At 39.6% G+C, this 17190-nt stretch overlaps 1 protein-coding gene and 1 long non-coding RNA gene across 2 annotated transcripts in view; one reads left to right on the top strand and one right to left on the bottom strand.

Moving 5' to 3' along the window:
- Positions 1 to 570: 570 nt before the first annotated feature.
- Positions 571 to 17190, bottom strand: part of LOC142847743 (uncharacterized) — a 56407-nt gene continuing 39787 nt past the window's right edge. Inside the window, exons 2-4 of the long non-coding RNA XR_012910294.1 lie at positions 3113 to 3446; positions 1646 to 2654; positions 571 to 1405 (exon numbers count right to left, since the gene is read on the bottom strand). This is a non-coding gene — a long non-coding RNA (uncharacterized LOC142847743). The remainder of the gene's footprint in view (positions 1406 to 1645; positions 2655 to 3112; positions 3447 to 17190) is intronic.
- On the top strand, positions 5100 to 6215 carry LOC142848525 (neuropeptide Y receptor type 6). Its single transcript, XM_075970774.1, has one exon. The coding sequence runs from the start codon at positions 5100 to 5102 to the stop codon at positions 6213 to 6215; it is 1116 nt and encodes a 371-aa protein (XP_075826889.1).

Genomic DNA, 17190 nt, shown 5'->3' with positions numbered 1-17190 from the left:
GTATGCTTGGTGAATGAACAAAAGAGTGTGCAATACTTTTAAAATCATTGATTCTCTAACCACTGAGGATCCTATTTGCAGTAACACAACCATAGAATTTGTGTTCTTAGAACTTAAGAGGGTAAAGCAAATTCAGGAGGGAGTAAAAGTGTGTGTGTGTGTGTGTGTGTGTGTGTGTGTGTGTGTGTGTGTGTAACAGAATGCTCTTGACCTGTTTTGCACAACTAATAGTAAAAATGTAGAACTGTAAAAGAAATGTATAGCATGAAGCAACAGAAAATACTGGCAAGGACATGGAACTCTGGCAGCCAGGAGATTTGAGCTATGGTCACAGTAGCATCTGCCAAATGAGAGGATTGCAGAAGAATCACTTTCAAGTAAAGAGTTTAGAGTTTTGTCCAAGCCAAAAATATGGTTCTAAATAATTTAAAATATGCTTTTTTGCTTAACTGCGTTTCATAGTTAAGAAAAGAGGAAGTTAATGACAAGAAAAGAACAGAGCGATCAAAGCAAACACATAAATCCTATGCCCAATTTCTCCTACCTTCCCTATCAGAAGAATTGTGTTAATAATAAAAGACCCAACAAAATAGACATCCAGGTATGGAAATTTAATTGTTCATGGAGATTTTCACAGAGTAATGCTCTCACTTTGTTCATCTTGAAAATATAAACCCAAATAATGTTTTAAAATTAATTTAATGTGAAATTATTGCACCACAAGAAATAAACGAAAGAAGTCAAGATAGGCACTTCATGAGCAAGATATAATCAAGCCGAAGATTAAAAAAATACCTCTGTTCTGAATTACCCATAGATCTGAGCAAAATGTCACTTGTTCCTCTGAGATCTCGCATCTCTAGCCCCTTTCCAACTAAGCAGTCCAAGATGAACATTCCTAAAATAGAATTGCATCCTAAGAATTTTTTTATGAACTTGAGTTTGGCATTACTTTACTCCCAGATAAGCAGGATTTACACATTTAAACTTTAGAGTTACCAATTATGTACAGGGCCAAACCCAGGGTGCAATTTGAAGTCCATATTTAGGGATTTCACGACTAATCTTTGAGCTGTGCAGCAGGCGTTGGGCAATACAGCTCCTGCAGTCATCTCTGAGTCCCTCCCAGATGAAGCCCATCCAGAGCTTTTTTAACTTTTTTGAGTTCTAAGCTTCTCTGGGAATTTAAAGTCTTGAAAGCAGTTCTTTTCCCTTGAATAATAATCAACATACAAGGGAGTGGGTAGGTTTTACACAACCTTGCACCTGCTATTGCGTATAATGAGTTCCCCAGTCCACTGTGAAGACATCTGTAAGAAAGGACAAAAATAAAGGCTGCTGTTGTTTACTCCTTTCTCTGTTGTCCACGTACAAGGGCCTCTGTAAAGTCTGTGGATTTTCACATCTGTAAAGAGATAAGCTGTTATCAGAGCTGTCTTCACAGGAATCATAAGAAGTGTGTTTTTCTTACAGACAATAATAACTATAGAGAAAAATCACACACACACACACACACACGACTTTGATGAGCATGTTTTGCTCCAGCTAATTTCTTGGACCTTTTGAGACTTAGTTTTTCCATAAATTAGAAAGAACTAGAACATTCCCATCCCTTCCCACAAAAGGTGATGCTGTAGATACAAACCATATAGTAGACGTCAGAGCACTCCAGTGTCTGGAGTATAGAGGCCAGATGGGTTCTGCCCAGGTACTGACACAGGCAACAACACAATAATGAGCGTGTTTCACAGTTTATGGAATGTCTTCAAGGTATCACTTCATTGACCCTCATGCAAAGATGTGAAATGAAGAGGCCGTTTTTTTATTTCAATTTGACTGACGACGAAATTGAGCCCTAGGGGAGTGGCAGCTGCTAGCTGGCAGCAGATACGTCCTCTTTGAGGAACTACATGCTAGCACACCAGACTAAATGTGTAGTTACCATCTCCCTTTCATTCCTTTTCCCCTCCAAGTGAATTTTGCTTGGTGGGAAGCCTCTAGTTAGCAATCAAAGCCTTCCATTTCTAACCTATAGTGCAAGTCTATCAACAGATGTGAAGAGTTTAAACATGGTTTGAAATTGCCCTTCAGTCAATGTCTGTTAACTTCAGGTCTGCAGAAACCCTGAATCGTCCAAGCCCTAAACCTTTCTTAATGTTTTTAAACATTGCTATTTCTCCTGTCACCACATCATCGACAAGTCCCTTGAGGCTTTCTTTACAAAGGACGCTGTGTTTATCAGTGGCTCCTATTCATCTCTGGTATTTTTACGGTGTTTATTGTACAGACAAAAGTATTCTTGAGGTGCTTTCTTTCCAGTAACAATCTTCTAAGCCTTTGAACTAGGGGAAGAGCAGGCCAAAGTAATTTCACACAGCAAAGAAAAGTTCATTTCCTCCCATCCTTAGTGTTCAGTTTCCCTTATCAATTTTATTTATGTTTCTTTTCCCCAGATTCCTAAAGAATAAACCAGTATGAGGAGGTTTTCCATCCCTCCCCTCTACCCTGCTTCCATGTTTCCTCTTTGGAACAGAAATCTCAGTTCTTAGTTTTAGTTTTAAGCTTGTGATGTCTCACGATGTGAATAATTCCACTGGATACGACCACTGAGCCGTTGAACCATGGTTCCTTATCCACTGGACATTAGATGAAATCTGGAGAAAGAAAGAATGGATGAAATGAGTTCTAAACAAAATTAATTATAAGTAGTAGATGTCTATGCATTGAATTCCTTTTCTAATTCTCAAAATCTAAGCAGAGTACCAAACCTAGTTGAGCTGCACAATGTTATTTAATCTTCACACAACTCAGATAGATAGGCATTATTTACTCCCATTTTTCAGATTGGAATCCGATGTAAATCATATCCAGTAATTCTCCAAGGTATGTCCAACCTGTGGCCTGCAGGCTACAAGTGCCTGATGGAAGCTAAGAGAGTGGCACAACACAAAATTATAAACATGCTTTTAAAATTGTAAGACTTTTTCCCAACTTTTTGGTAACTTAATCACTTTGTTCTCTGCGGCACACGACACCTGTCTGGGCTCTATGCGCCATCATGCAGTTCAGAAACCGGGCAAGGGGCTGGAGATTAAAACACACAAAGACTCACAGACAGAGACACAGGTCATCCTTGATGCCAAAATGCTCCAGGAATGCCTCCTTTATTGTGCCGAGGGGCAGCTTATATAGGGATAGCCATGCCCCAGACAAACACACCAGAAACCACTCCCCTGCAATCAGAAACTCCTGAGGGTCTCGTGCTCAGAGCAGCTGTAGGCACTCAGATCAGGGGGAAACGAGGTGTTTACGAGAAATTCAGGATCCGGGGGTTCACAGCTCCCAACAGTTCTCAAGCATGAACTTTGTAGATGACCACGTTGTGTGCCAGTGTCAAAAGTGTGGACACTTCTGCCTGGAACTTGTCCTACAGTTCCTTTGTGCTGCTGTAGGAGATACAAAAAGTTATATAATTTATAGGCAATAGAAACTTGTTTCTCATAGTTCTGGTCCCTAGTAGGTTCAGGATCAATGTATCAGCAAGTTCAGGTATGGTGACTACCACTGCCGTCCTCCCAGGATGATGTTTTTGTAGAAGGTAAAAGTATTGAGTCCTTACATGTAGAGAGACAGAAGCAGCAAGCTCGTGATAGATGGATGCATTCAGGTGTATATGCACGCATGCATGAGTGCATGGGTGGATGGATTATTTGGAGCAGATGGAACATACAGTTTTGTACATGTTAAGTAAACACTCTACTACTAAGCTGCATCCTTAGCACTCATCCTGTCTTATATGGCTCTAATCCATGATGAGAAAAAACATTTGGCCTACTTATCTCCTAACAGTTCCACCTCTTAATACTGTTACCATAAATATTAGCTATGAGTTTTGGAGTGAACACAAGCACACTATGACAGATACAAATCCAAACATAGTCTTCTAGGCTCCGCAATACAATCTCTACCTCGAGGATTTGTACAGTCTTTTAGATGAAAAGGGTGTGCATTCATGTGATACTAAAAAAATAGGACAAGATGAAGGGAATGGAAATGTGTGTGTGTGTGTGTGTGTGTGTGTGTGTGTGTGTGTGTGTGTGTGTGTATGCACTGCCTTACGTAGTTACCTGGATGTTGTCACATTCTTGACTTACTGCAGCAGGAAGGCTGCTTGTTTGTCCCAGCTGCCCAGAACAAAAATAATCACAGAGAAACCGTATTCATTAAATCACTGCTTGGCCCATTAGCTCTAGCTTCTTATTGGCTAATTCTTACATTTTAATTTAACTCATCTCCATTAATCTGTGCATCACTGGCCACCATTAATCGTGGCCTACCAGCAAAGTTTCAGCATGTCTATCTCTTGCAGCAGCAGGTCCATGGCGTCTCTCTCTGACTCCACCCTTCTTCTCCCATCATTCCATTTCGTTTTCCCTGCCTACCTAAGTTCTGCCCTATCAACAGGCCAGAACTTAGATTCATTAATGATAATGACAGCACACAGAGGAGCCTCCCACATCATCTTACTACTTACTGATAAGACTAATAAAATAGCATGAAGAGAACATAGCTAAACAGAGATCTGCTTAACTCATATCCATAACCTCAGTAACACTGTCCTGTTAACAGAATTATCTATACTGTTAACCATAGTATCTATATTGCTAAGATTTTGTGAGCTGGAGATGTAGCTCCCTTGATAATGTGCTTGCCTAACATGACTGAGGTACTAAGTTCTAGTCCCACACTACATGTATGGGAATGAATGCCTGTAATCTGCACGCAGGAGGTAAAAGCCAGGGATCAGAAGTTCAAAGTCATCCTTTCATGCATAGCGAGTTTGAGGAAAGCCTAAGCTACACGGGACTCTTGAAAAACAGGAAGTTACATTAACATTCTGGGTTCTGATTGATTTTAGGATCTCAAGAGCATGCTGATGTCATTTTGTTTCCACCAAACACAGACAGAGATCAGGAAGATTAAACCCATTGACACTCTTTTGAGAGTTTCAGATCCTGTGTTCCCTCAAGAACTGATGACCAAACGCCCATTGATGATACAAGCAAGCTTAGAAAATCTCTTATTGCAACCCTGACGTAATGGAAGTGCCCCCAAACCAACCAGCACCTAATAAAACTAGTACCAAGAGCAACAACTCTGCATTTTTCTACTTCGAGTCCTGTCAACCCCCTTTCCTCGCCATACTCTTGCTGCTCATAGCATACACTGTGGTCCTAATCATGGGCGTATTTGGAAACCTGTCTCTTATCGTCATCATCTTTAAGAAGCAGAGAGAAGTTCAAAACGTCACCAACGTACTGATCGCCAATCTGTCCCTCTCTGACATCTTAGTGTGTGTCATGTGCATCCCCTTTACAGTCATCTACACTCTGATGGACCACTGGGTGTTCGGGAGCACCATGTGTAAACTCACTTCTTATGTGCAAAGTGTGTCCATCTCTGTATCCATATTCTCCCTTGTATTGATCGCTATTGAACGATATCAGCTGATTGTGAACCCCCGTGGCTGGAAGCCCAGGGTATTTCATGCCTATTGGGGCATCGTCTTGATTTGGCTCATTTCCCTTTCATTGTCTATTCCCTTATTCCTGTCCTACCACCTCACCAACGAGCCCTTCCACAATCTCTCTCTCCCTGATGATATCTACACCCACCGGGTAGCCTGTGTGGAGATCTGGCCTTCCAAACTGAACCAACTCCTCTTTTCCACATCGCTGTTTATGCTCCAGTATTTTGTCCCTCTGGGTTTCATTCTGATCTGCTACCTGAGGATTGTTATCTGCCTCCAAAGAAGAACTAAGAAGGTGGGCAAGAGGAGGGGAAACGAGACCCGCCTCAATGAGAACAAGAGGGTCAATGTCATGCTGATTTCCATTGTAGTGACTTTCGGTGCCTGCTGGCTGCCCTTGAACATCTTCAATGTCATCTTTGACTGGTATCATGAGATGCTAATGAGCTGCCACCATGACCTGGTATTTGTAGTTTGTCACTTGATTGCTATGGTTTCTACGTGCATAAACCCTCTCTTTTATGGCTTTCTCAACAAGAATTTCCAGAAGGACCTAATGCTGCTCCTTCACCACTGTTGGTGCCTTGCACCCCAAGAAAGATACAAAAATATCGCCTTGTCCACTGTACACACGGATGAATCCAAGGGATCATTAAGACTGGCTCGCACAACAGCAGGGGTGTAGAAATCAGTAACCAAAAACACAGTCTTTCTGAAATGGATGAAGGAAAAGGAACAGCATGGAATAGGGTGTGATGCAGAGAAAGTCAGAGTTAAACACATAACATCTTTAGGCCCAGTTTTGATTCAAGTTAAGCATGTCTATCCCATCCATCCACAGAACACACAAAGATGTAGCCCCACCCTTTCTTTCTTTCTTTTTTAACCTAGCCACCATCGCTGTGGAAAGAGTAAAGATGAGGAAGCAGATGATAAGGACAGCAGAGATGGCTGGGCCACAATGTTCCTGCTATCCACTGGAATAGCCAGAAAGGTGTCTGCTGTGCTACGGTCAGGAAAAACCCTTGCTGTGCCTTCTTCATATCAGAGCAGTTCCACTTCCGGATGAATCTGGACCTTTCAATCGCATAACTATTCAATTAATTGGATAAGTGTGAAAATACAGTATGATAATTCATTAGTTAATTATATCTGGATTAAAGTTGAAAATGTGTCTTAATATTTAGACTGAACATTGTGGTCATAATTAATTTCCCTGTCTGAATCAGATCCTTAACTTGTGATAACACTGCCTTTCTCTTTACCACCAATGCTATTAAGACTAGGAAAACTAGTCACTGACTAATTAGCACTCCAGTTTTCCCAGGTATCATTTTTAACTAATGAATGACCTGTATCGATAGAGATTTCATTACAAAAATGACCTTTTATCCTAATGTCTTTGTGTATATTAAGTACGAGTCATCATAACTTTATAAAGGGAGATTTTTAACAACAGCAACGATATAATTAACTACAGCATGTCAAAAAATTATCATCTCATTGCTTAAACATTATGAAAGGATCCACATTGCATAGGAGCATCAGCAAGATTAGAACAAGATAATTGACCTATTGTTTCAACAGCTGTTAGCTCAGAGACTTTGACTAAATCACAGAAGCTTTGCTCTTTCCTTGGTTAGACCTTCCTGATGCTTATTACATTTGAACTGCAGCCCATTTGTACTGTAAATAAGTGTAAATTGTTTTATTTTAAATAAATATTCTCTTTTGGGGATTTTGCTTTATTTTTGGTTTTTTGCTTTTGTTTTTGGTTGTTCTGTTGTTGTTGTCCTTGTTTTCTTGTTTGGTTTTTTTCGAGACAGGGTTTCTCTGTAACTTTGGAGCCTGTCCTGGAACTAGCTCTTCTAGACCAGGATGGTCTTGAACTCACAAAGATCCTCCTGCCTCTGCCTCCCAAGAACTGGGATTAAAGGCGTGTGCCGCCACCACCTGGCTTGAGTAAGTATTCTCTTAATACCTGTGATTATTTGTTCCAGTTTTTTGGAAACTATCCCTGCCTTGCCCCTTTCTCCTTGCTTCCATCATTTCCCTGTTATTATCAGAATTTCTTCTCTCTGCCATTTGAAGATAAATGAACCACAAAAACACCCAAGTGAGCTAAACTATGAGTCTCCCTCCTTAACCATTGTTTGTCCCAGTTTGTCTATATTTTCTTATAGAGGAAGTTCTGCAATCAATATTCAATGCAATCACTCCCTTACTTAGTAAATAAATACTGACCCTAGTTTCATTGCTAAAACAACACTGCTTAAATTGCTAAAAAGTCGGGAAAGCACTAAACAAACACTAATATGGCTCCCTTTCCTGACCCACACTCTTACACCGTCTCCTCTACCGAACTCATCCTGGTTCAACACTAAGAGTGGCTTTCTTCTATTCTGCTTCTTTTACTTGTTTTTTAAATGCTTCTTAAGCTCATAAAACAGAAGTGACTAACGCTGTAACAGGATGATTGTCCTGTGTTTGTTTTTAACTTTGAAAGGTAGTGAAGGAAAAGAAAGTTTGAAAGACAGGATCTTACCCTGTAACCAAGCTGTCCTCTAAGGGCAACAGACCTGCCTCAGTTATATCCTGAACCACCACACCAAACTCTTCCGTTTTTCAAAGGGCTGAGAGTTTGACCGGGGAAACCTTGGTTCACTCAAGCTCTGGCAATAAAGAAGAGAAGGTAAGTGCTCCTTGTGAGGTGAAGAAGGTCTCTTTGCCCCCATCTATGTGCCCAAATCAAACACATAGTTGAGGTTGAGATGTTTCTCCCAAGAGAGGAGAGGCACGGAGTAGTAGTAGGACCTCTTGAAACTGGGGGTTGATGAGTCCCTGTTTTTCTCCAGTTATGTAGCTGAATCTGTTCTTTGGGGCTTGCTTATCAACTTTGGAGACCTTGCCCTACATATTTATTCTTTCTATACCCGTTTCTCATCACCCCTACCCATGGATGTCCTAGAAATAGGCAAAGAAAAAGTGCTTTGGAAACTGAAAAAGATTTTTTCAAAATAATAATAAGTCCCCTTTTATGATTACATTTATAAATACATAAATATATGAGTGTGTTTATGTGTGCATGTATGTGCATGCCTGTGTATGTGTGTTCCTTGAATACAGGAATGTATATCTTACTCCACTTTGGTGTCTCCAAAGCCAACTATAGTGGCATCTGCCACAAAGTGTTCAGCAAATAAACATAGACTACAGATATAGAATAACAGGGAATAAGAAGCCTTTGCTTGAAAGTGGTGTATGGGCCTGAATGTAAAGGAGGGTCTACACCTCCCTAGACTCTGTGTCGGAGGAGGTAGATGCCAAACAGCTACTGAGGCATCAGCACTCATGAAATCTCCGATGGCACAAGAACAAACAACACATCTTGATCATAGAAAGATTAGAGAAGAAGATGGACATTTATGTCTATCTTAGTCACTGCCCTAGTACTTTTTCATTTTGATATCTCTTTGCTCCTTTTTACTTTCCATTTCCTATCTAACTTCTCCACGCAGCATAGTTTTGTTGAAAATACATTCATCCATGTTGTATCCTGTAGCAGAAGCTCATTCATTTTTGTTCTTGAATATACAATACATCTGTAGTCCATTTACCTGTTGGTGGACATCAGTTTGTATATGATTTGGGGTCATTACATACAGAGTTGCTATGAATACATATAGATACATTTATACATGGCTATATTATTTGATTTCTGTTAGGTGAATACTCAGAAGGAGAATGGGTGGGTCTTAGACTGATGATCTCTGTGCATCTGGTGGTTTTGGTTTTTTTGTTTTGTTTTCTTTGCCTTAGATGAGCCACAGCTTACAGACAAATATCACTTAATTCCCAAAACATTCTATAGTGGACAAAAATGCCAAAAGCTAATACAGAGTGGGTTTTCATGTCATGCAGGGCTCTAGTTAGCAATTTCATATTCATGTTCATAAAACTCTATGACACCATACCTTTTATTTATTATTACTTTCATTATACAGACAGTATAAATGAGGTCCAGAAAGGTTAGCTACCTTGTCAGAGATTTCTAAATAAAAGATAGATTTTGTGATCATCATTATACAGATCAGATCATGAAAACTAGATAGGGGCTGACTCTAAGCCAGCGTCTGTTGGTTTCTCAAGCCCACGTTCTCTTATTTGACTCCCATTCTGTCTTGGCAAGAAGTGCCAGTGGCATATGTTCACAGTTGCTTCCTATATGTTTGCCCCCTTTTGTGTTCTGATAATGGCTATATCTGAACAGGTGCTTCCTAGGGGAATGCCATGGGGAGGGAGAGCCAAATGCAGACACCTGGGGTTCTGAAGCAGCACACCCTTTCCTGGGGCAGCTACGGTCATCTTCTCACTGAAGTAGCCTGCCTAACCATTCCGAAATTGCCTCTCAGACATGTAGTGGTTCCTCACCTAGGTTCTAGCCACGACCCTTCAGGTCTTTCCAGTGCTTACTACAGACTTCTCCTGTTTTCCTATAGCTCACATCTTCAAAATTCTCTCCCCTGGAAGAATCAGAAGTGATTGAATGCACCCTCTCCCAAACCACCTTGAAAACGTAATTCAAATGGGGAGTTCCTCAAGGAAGAAAGCTGATTAAAAATCTTAGATTTGTTAGTTCACTAGCTTGTTTGCTTAAAACTAAATAGTGCTCTATGCCCTGAGTTGACCCTGTGCTCACTGTGCCGCCCAGAAGGCTTAGGACATGGAGGTGTAGTCTCAGCCTTCAGTGTGGAATGGGCTGGCATGCCCAGTGAAGCTTTAATGAAGGCATGAGCTGACTAGTTCATCTTGGACAAATTATTTCCTTACTTTGTACATTTTAGAGAAAGGTCTCTGAATCTAAATCAAGGATGGTTAAGGCATCTACAACCCTTTTTCCAAAGTCTTCCCTACTCTAACAACCGCCAAAGACAAGAGCAAAGATGGAACTCTGCTGCCACCTTGTGACAGAATTGAGAGGCACTCAAAGAATTGCCTTGACTGACAGTCTACAGGAAATGAAACTCTTCCTTCCACGCTTGTGTAAGGCTCCATAATTCATAGCGCACTTTTACTACATTCTTTCATTTCACTTCCGACCAATTCTGTGTGGTGGCAGGGCCAGTGGTACAGTTCCCATCTGTTGTAGAAGAAATCAAAGCTCAGAGAGACAACTGTGAACCAAAGGTCTCTAAAAATAACTGTACTTTCCACTGAACCTTCTGAAAGGCTGGTTAGTTAATCAAAACCTCTGTGACTGTGGAGAGTTGGGAATGGTTTAAGTCCAGAGTCAAATTAGCTTGGATCATTTCAATCCCTGTTAATACCAGTTATCGCCCTCCTTTGTGTATAAACTAACATCTTTGTGACTATTAGGTAAAGCCTTTGAAATGTACAAACAAAAACCTAGCCTCCACAAACCACGTAGCTAAGAGTGTCACCAGGGAGCATCCAAGGCCAATAGCAAAGACTTCCTGCTTTGCTTTAATCTGCTATGTGAGTTTTGGTTTCTATTGCTGCAATAAAACACCATGACCAAATTAATTTGGGGAGGAAGGGTTAATTTCAGCTTAAACTTCCACATAATGGTCTATTATCATCAAAAGAGGCCAAATACATTGTTATCTTGATTGTGGTGACTATTTCACAATGTCCATGCATACCAAACCATCAGGTTGTAGACCTTAAAAACAATAGATACTTTTTTTAAAAAAAAATCCTTTGATTAAGCGAAACACAAATTATAAACACATGTGAAATGTAAGTTAGGTGCTTGGTGGCTTAGAAGAGTAGTAAGGGTCCTTCTGGTTTGGTGGTTAGGGCTCAGGTCTTGGAAGTGGATAAGGATGATCCCCCGAACATTCTGCACATAAATCCCTTCCCAAGCCAAGCCTTTTCAGACCTGCCTCCATTTCCATCTTGATCTCACCCTATCACACTGAGAACATGAGTTATATATTTTTTGGTTATTTAGGGAATGAGAGTATAGGCCTTGAATGTGTAGACCTTGCTCCTAATCCAAGTTCCACCATTTTAGAGAATATGGAAAAGGTATGGACACACATTCCCCCAGCCTCAGATCCTAGATCTATAAAGTAGGCAGCATAAAACTACGCATTTAGAACCCATGAGACTTCTAAGTGGTTACAGGTGATTGTTGCCAAACCTAAAGACCTGAGTTCGATCCCCAGGACCCAACTCCCATGAGTTGTTCTGTAGCCACATGAATAAAACATAGCAAAAGACTTTGAAGCACTCATGTCAAAAAGTTTGTGCTTATATGTGAATCAAGTAATATAGGATGCACAGAGTTGTGTGCCTGTCTAAAGATACCAAAGATGATCAAACAACACCTTATCTTGTTAGCTATGTGTCTTTGATCATTCTCCAAATGCCTGCCATCTCCTTCACCTTCCCACTGTTCCACTCCTAAATTTCTATCCCACCTCCTGCAAAGCCCCTCACTGAGCATCATCTCTTCTGATCACATCTCCTATGCTACCCTGTATGATAGCAACTTGTATTTCTCTGTCAGTCTCTTTCTGGTCTGCGGTACTACAGGCGGCAAGAGATTTTTCATTCTGCCCTAGTACTCAGCCCAGGATGACTCAAGGCACCAATAAAGATGTAGTTGTTGAAAGAATAATATTGTAATTGGACATTGGGAAAATAAATAAGAGTCACAACATATTTCTGAACACCTTTAAACATAAACATTAATCTGATACTATTGTTCATTGATCCCTCAGCTCCTGTAGAATTGATTATAAAGATGAATGGACTGACAAAACCACAGTGACTCAAAAGCTCCTATAGGAGAAGCTGGGGGCCAATGTACATATGAGTAGAAGGAGCCTGGAGCCCAGAGACAGGTCAGAAATGGCTATAGGACTTCCTCCGGCAACCAGGAGCATGTTGAACATAATTAGTGTGAAGGAATGTATTCACTTTAAGAATGGTCAACAGGGGGCTAGAAAGTTGGCTCAGATGTTAAGAGCAGTGGATGCTCTTGAAGAGTTCCCAGGTTCCATCCTTAATAACCCCATGGCAGCTCACAACTGCCTCTGACTACATACAGTTCCAGGGGATCCCTCTTCTTGATTCCACAGGTCCTGTCCACACATGGTGTAGACATGCATGCAGACAAAACACCCAAAATATAGCATAAAAATAAATAAATCTTTTCCTTAAAGAAGAACGGACAACAATTTAAAGACAAACAGAAGAGGAAAACAGAAAGAAGCAAGTAATGGAAGGCCCTGCCACTCAGAGCATCCACTTGGTTGTTATATAGCAATTATTGCCATCACAAACAAAACAGACACCATGTGCCACCTAGTGGGAAATCATCATATCGCCTGTGGAGTCAGTCTTGCCAAAGGGAAACAGAAAGTCAAATTTTAATCTAATCCATGCACTAAACCCAGTGACCAACATATGGGACTATCTCAGATTACACCACAAGATGCGATCAACATAATCAATAATGCATCAAATTCTATGTAATAAACAACCAGTTTCTTCAACAATTAAATTGAAGGCAGCAAGATGACAGAAAGAAGGCTACAGATTAAGAGGGTTAAATGATATGCAAATCTATAGCAATACATGCAAATCTATTGAAACATATGGACCTTTCTTGGATCCCTGATTCAAACAAAATGTAAGACAAAAATATGATATTAATGAGATAGCTAGAGATATCAACTCAGATTTTATGATGGTGGTAAGAAGTTATCTGGTTTAGATGAAATATCAGTATTACCATTATTATTACATTCTTCTGTTGTTGTTAAATTTTTCCTAGAGAAACATACTGGCATAGGTTAGAAAAATAGTGTTTATTGTTTGCTTCAGAATAGTATATTGGGAGAAAAAAATGTGGGAGTATGTGATGGCTTGAAAGAAAATGGCCCCCAAAGAGAGTGGCACTATTAGGAGGTGTGGCCTTGTTGGAGGAAGTGCGTCACTTTTGGGGCAGGCTTTAAGGTCTCTTTTGCTCAATCTTCCCTCATTGTGACTTTGGGTCGACTTCTAGTTGCTTGCAAGGTGTAGTACTCCCATCCTAGCAAGAAAGGCACATCAGCTAATAATAATTGGGCTGCTTTGTTATTGTTTCCTGACCTTACGAGTTCCTCACTAAACTATGTACCTTTCTAAAACTTGAGATTGTCTTCCTCTTTTTTTTTAACCTCAAAGCTATCTGACAAAAACAAGTTAGTCTAACTTGAACTTATTTTCAAAGCTTTGTTTCAGCTATAATGCACTCCAAAACCTGTTAAAACACACCCTAACATTAAGCTTAAAATAATTTAAGCTAGCCAGGTGGTTATTGGTGGTGCATGCCTTTAATCTTAGTACTCAGGAGGCAGAGGCAGATGGATCTCTGTGAGTTCAAGGCCAGCCTGGTTTACAAGAGCTTGTTCCAGGACGGGCTCCAAAGCTACAGAAAAAACCAAAGACTGCCCCTCCCCCCAAAAAAGAAAAAAAGAAAGAAAGAAAGAAAGAAAGAAAGAAAGAAAGAAAGAAGAGAGAGAAGGATTAATTAATTAATTAATTAATTTAGGGGAGCAGGCCCCAAGACAGCAACCTCCACCATGGGACTAGACCTGAGCCAGTGACCTCTACAGAACCAGGCCTGAACCAACAACCTCAGCAAGAGCAGCCAAGCCAGTGACCTCCATGGGAGCAGAGGCTAATGAGCTACCTCTGAGCAAGCAGGTCTGAGTCAGCGACCTTGGGAATAGGCCTGAGCAAGTGACCTCTGTGGGAGCAGGCCTGAACAACCTCTGTGACTGTAGAGTGACCTCCAGGAGTTCCAAGCAACCTCCAGGAAAGCCAAGCAAGGGTGACCGGAACCATGGCCCCAACTACACCACAAGGAGTAACCATTTGAGCCTTGGATCCACTAGCACCTGGAAGAATGATCATCAGAGACATGACCCCAACTACACCAATCAGAGGAAAAGATGGGTAGACAACAAGGTAAGAACACACTCAACACCACAAAGAACAACACAACACCACACCACCGAAAACCAGTGGCTCTACAAGAGCAAAACTTGAACACCTCGATACAGATAAAACATAAGAAAATTACCTAAAAAATAACTTTAGGAGAATAATTGAAACCCTTAAATAGAAAACAAAAAAATCCTCAAAGAAATGGAGGAAAAGATAAAAAAAAATTGGAAGAAATCAGCAAATTCCTTAAAGAAAACCAAGAAAAAATAATCAAACAGGTGAAAGAAATGATTTAAGGCTTGAAAACCAAAATAGAGACAATTTTAAAAACAAAAAAAAAACACAAACCAAGGTAATTCTGGAAGCAGAAAATATAGGAAAATTATCAGGAACCACAAATGCAAGCATAAACAGCAGAATACAAGAGATAGAAGAGAAAAATCTCAAGCACTGAAGATACAATAGAGGAAATAGACTCATCAGTCAAAGAAAACGTTAAATCTAACAAAATCTTAGTACACAATATCCAAGAAATATGGGACACCATGAAAAGACCAAACAATGCTCACCTCATCACCAGTGGGTCAAGGAAGAAATGAAGGAAAAAATGACTTCCTAAAATTCAACGAAAATGACCACACAACATAGCCAAATTTATGGGACACAATGAAAACAGTGTTAAGCAGAAAGTTCATAGCACTAAATGCCTACATAAAGAAGCTAGAAAATTCCCACACTAGTGAGTTAACAGAACATTTAAAAACTCTAGAAAAAAAAAGAAACAAACTCACCCAGGAGGACTAGACAGGAGGAAATAATCAAATTGAGAGCTGAAATCAACAAAACAGAAGCAAAGAAAATAATATAAAGAAACAATGAGACAAAGAGTTGGTTCTTCAAGAAGATCAACACAATATACAAATCTTTATCCAAATTAGCCAAAAGGCAGAAAGAGAATATCTAAATTAATAAAATCAGAAACAAAAAGGGAGATATAACAAAAGACATGGAGGGAATCCAGATAATCATCATATTTCAAAAACCTGTATTCCACAAAATTGGAAAACTTAAAGAAAATGGACAATTTTCTGCATAAGTTTCACTTACTAAAATTAAATCAAGGCCAGCTAAGCAAATCAAATAGCTCTATAACTCCTAAGAAATAGAAACAGTTATCAAAAATCTCTCAACCAAAAAAATTCCAGGAACAGATGGTTTCAGCTCAGAATTCTACAAGATTTTCAAAGAAGAACTAATACCAATGCTCCTCAAATTGTTCCACACAGGGGAGGAAAATGGGAGGCGGTTGAGGGGAGGAGGCAGAAATCCTTAATAAATAAATAAATAAATAAATAAATAAATAAATAAATAAATAAATAAATAAATAAATAAAAATTGTTCCACACAATAGAAACAGAAGAAACATTGCCAAACTCTTTTTATGAGGTTAAAATTACCTTGATACCTAAACCACACAACGACATTACTAAGAAAAAGAATTACAAACCAATCTCACTCATGAACATGATGCAAAAATACTCAATAAAATACTGGCAAACCAAATCCAAGAACACATCAGAAAAATCATCAACCATGACCAAGTAGGCTTCATCCCAGAAATGCAGGGATGGTTCAACATATGAAAATCTGTCAACGTACTTCAGCATATAAACAAACTTAAAAAAATGATCATCTCATTAGATGCTGAAAAAGTCTTTGACAAAATACAATACCCTTTTATGATAAAGGTCTTCGAAAGATCAGGGATACAAGGAACATACCTAAACATAATAAAGGCAACATACAGAAAGCCAAGAGCCAACATCAAACTAAATGGAGAGAAACTCAAAGCAATCCCACTGAAATCAGGAACTAGACAAGGTTGTCCACTCCCTCCATATCTGTTCAATATAGTTCTTGAGATTCTAGCTAGAGCAATAAGACAACAAAAGGAGATCAAGGGAATATAAATCGGAAAAGAAGTCAAATTCTCACTACTTGCTAATAATATGATAGTTTACATAAATGACCCCAAAAATTCTACCAAGTAACTTCTACAACTCATTATTACAACTTCAGTAATGTAGCAGAATACAAGATTAACTTGAAAAAATAAGTAGCCCTCATTTACACGGATGATAAATGGGCTGAAAAAGAAATCAGAGAAACAGCATCCTTCACAATAGCCACAAATAGCATAAAATATCTTGGGTAATTCTAACCAAACAAGTGGTCTATACTCTTCCTCAATAGAAACACATGTGTTCTAGTTGTGTGATCCTTTTTTTTATATTTTAATCATCAAAACTCTATTTAAACTAACATTATTATTATCATTATCAATTAGACAGTATAGCTTAGGAAGAAATTATCTTCATAATAATCCACAGGTAAAAATGCCCAGTAGAACAGGATGTATTCATGATATAAACACACTATATTACAGGCGGTGGGGATCTCCCCACACCCATTCACGCCATGCCAGACATCAGAGAAAGATGGTAGCAGCATGTAAAGGCACAGCAGAAGCAAAAGACATTCTGGGGTTGGGGTCTCATGGCCTTTCCTATCCAAGACTCACCCATCTGAGATTCACCTCTTGACGGGCTGACATCTTGAACTTCAATTGCCATCCACTGCTCCTCTGACATGGCCACCGGCAAAATATCAAAGAGATTCCAATACCTTTCCAGTTT

This window comes from Microtus pennsylvanicus, chromosome 4, assembly GCF_037038515.1.
Source record: "Microtus pennsylvanicus isolate mMicPen1 chromosome 4, mMicPen1.hap1, whole genome shotgun sequence".
Classification (NCBI taxonomy): domain Eukaryota; kingdom Metazoa; phylum Chordata; class Mammalia; order Rodentia; family Cricetidae; genus Microtus; species Microtus pennsylvanicus.
Note: the sequence above shows the minus strand (reverse complement) of the source record. Positions and strands in the feature narration are given on the sequence as shown.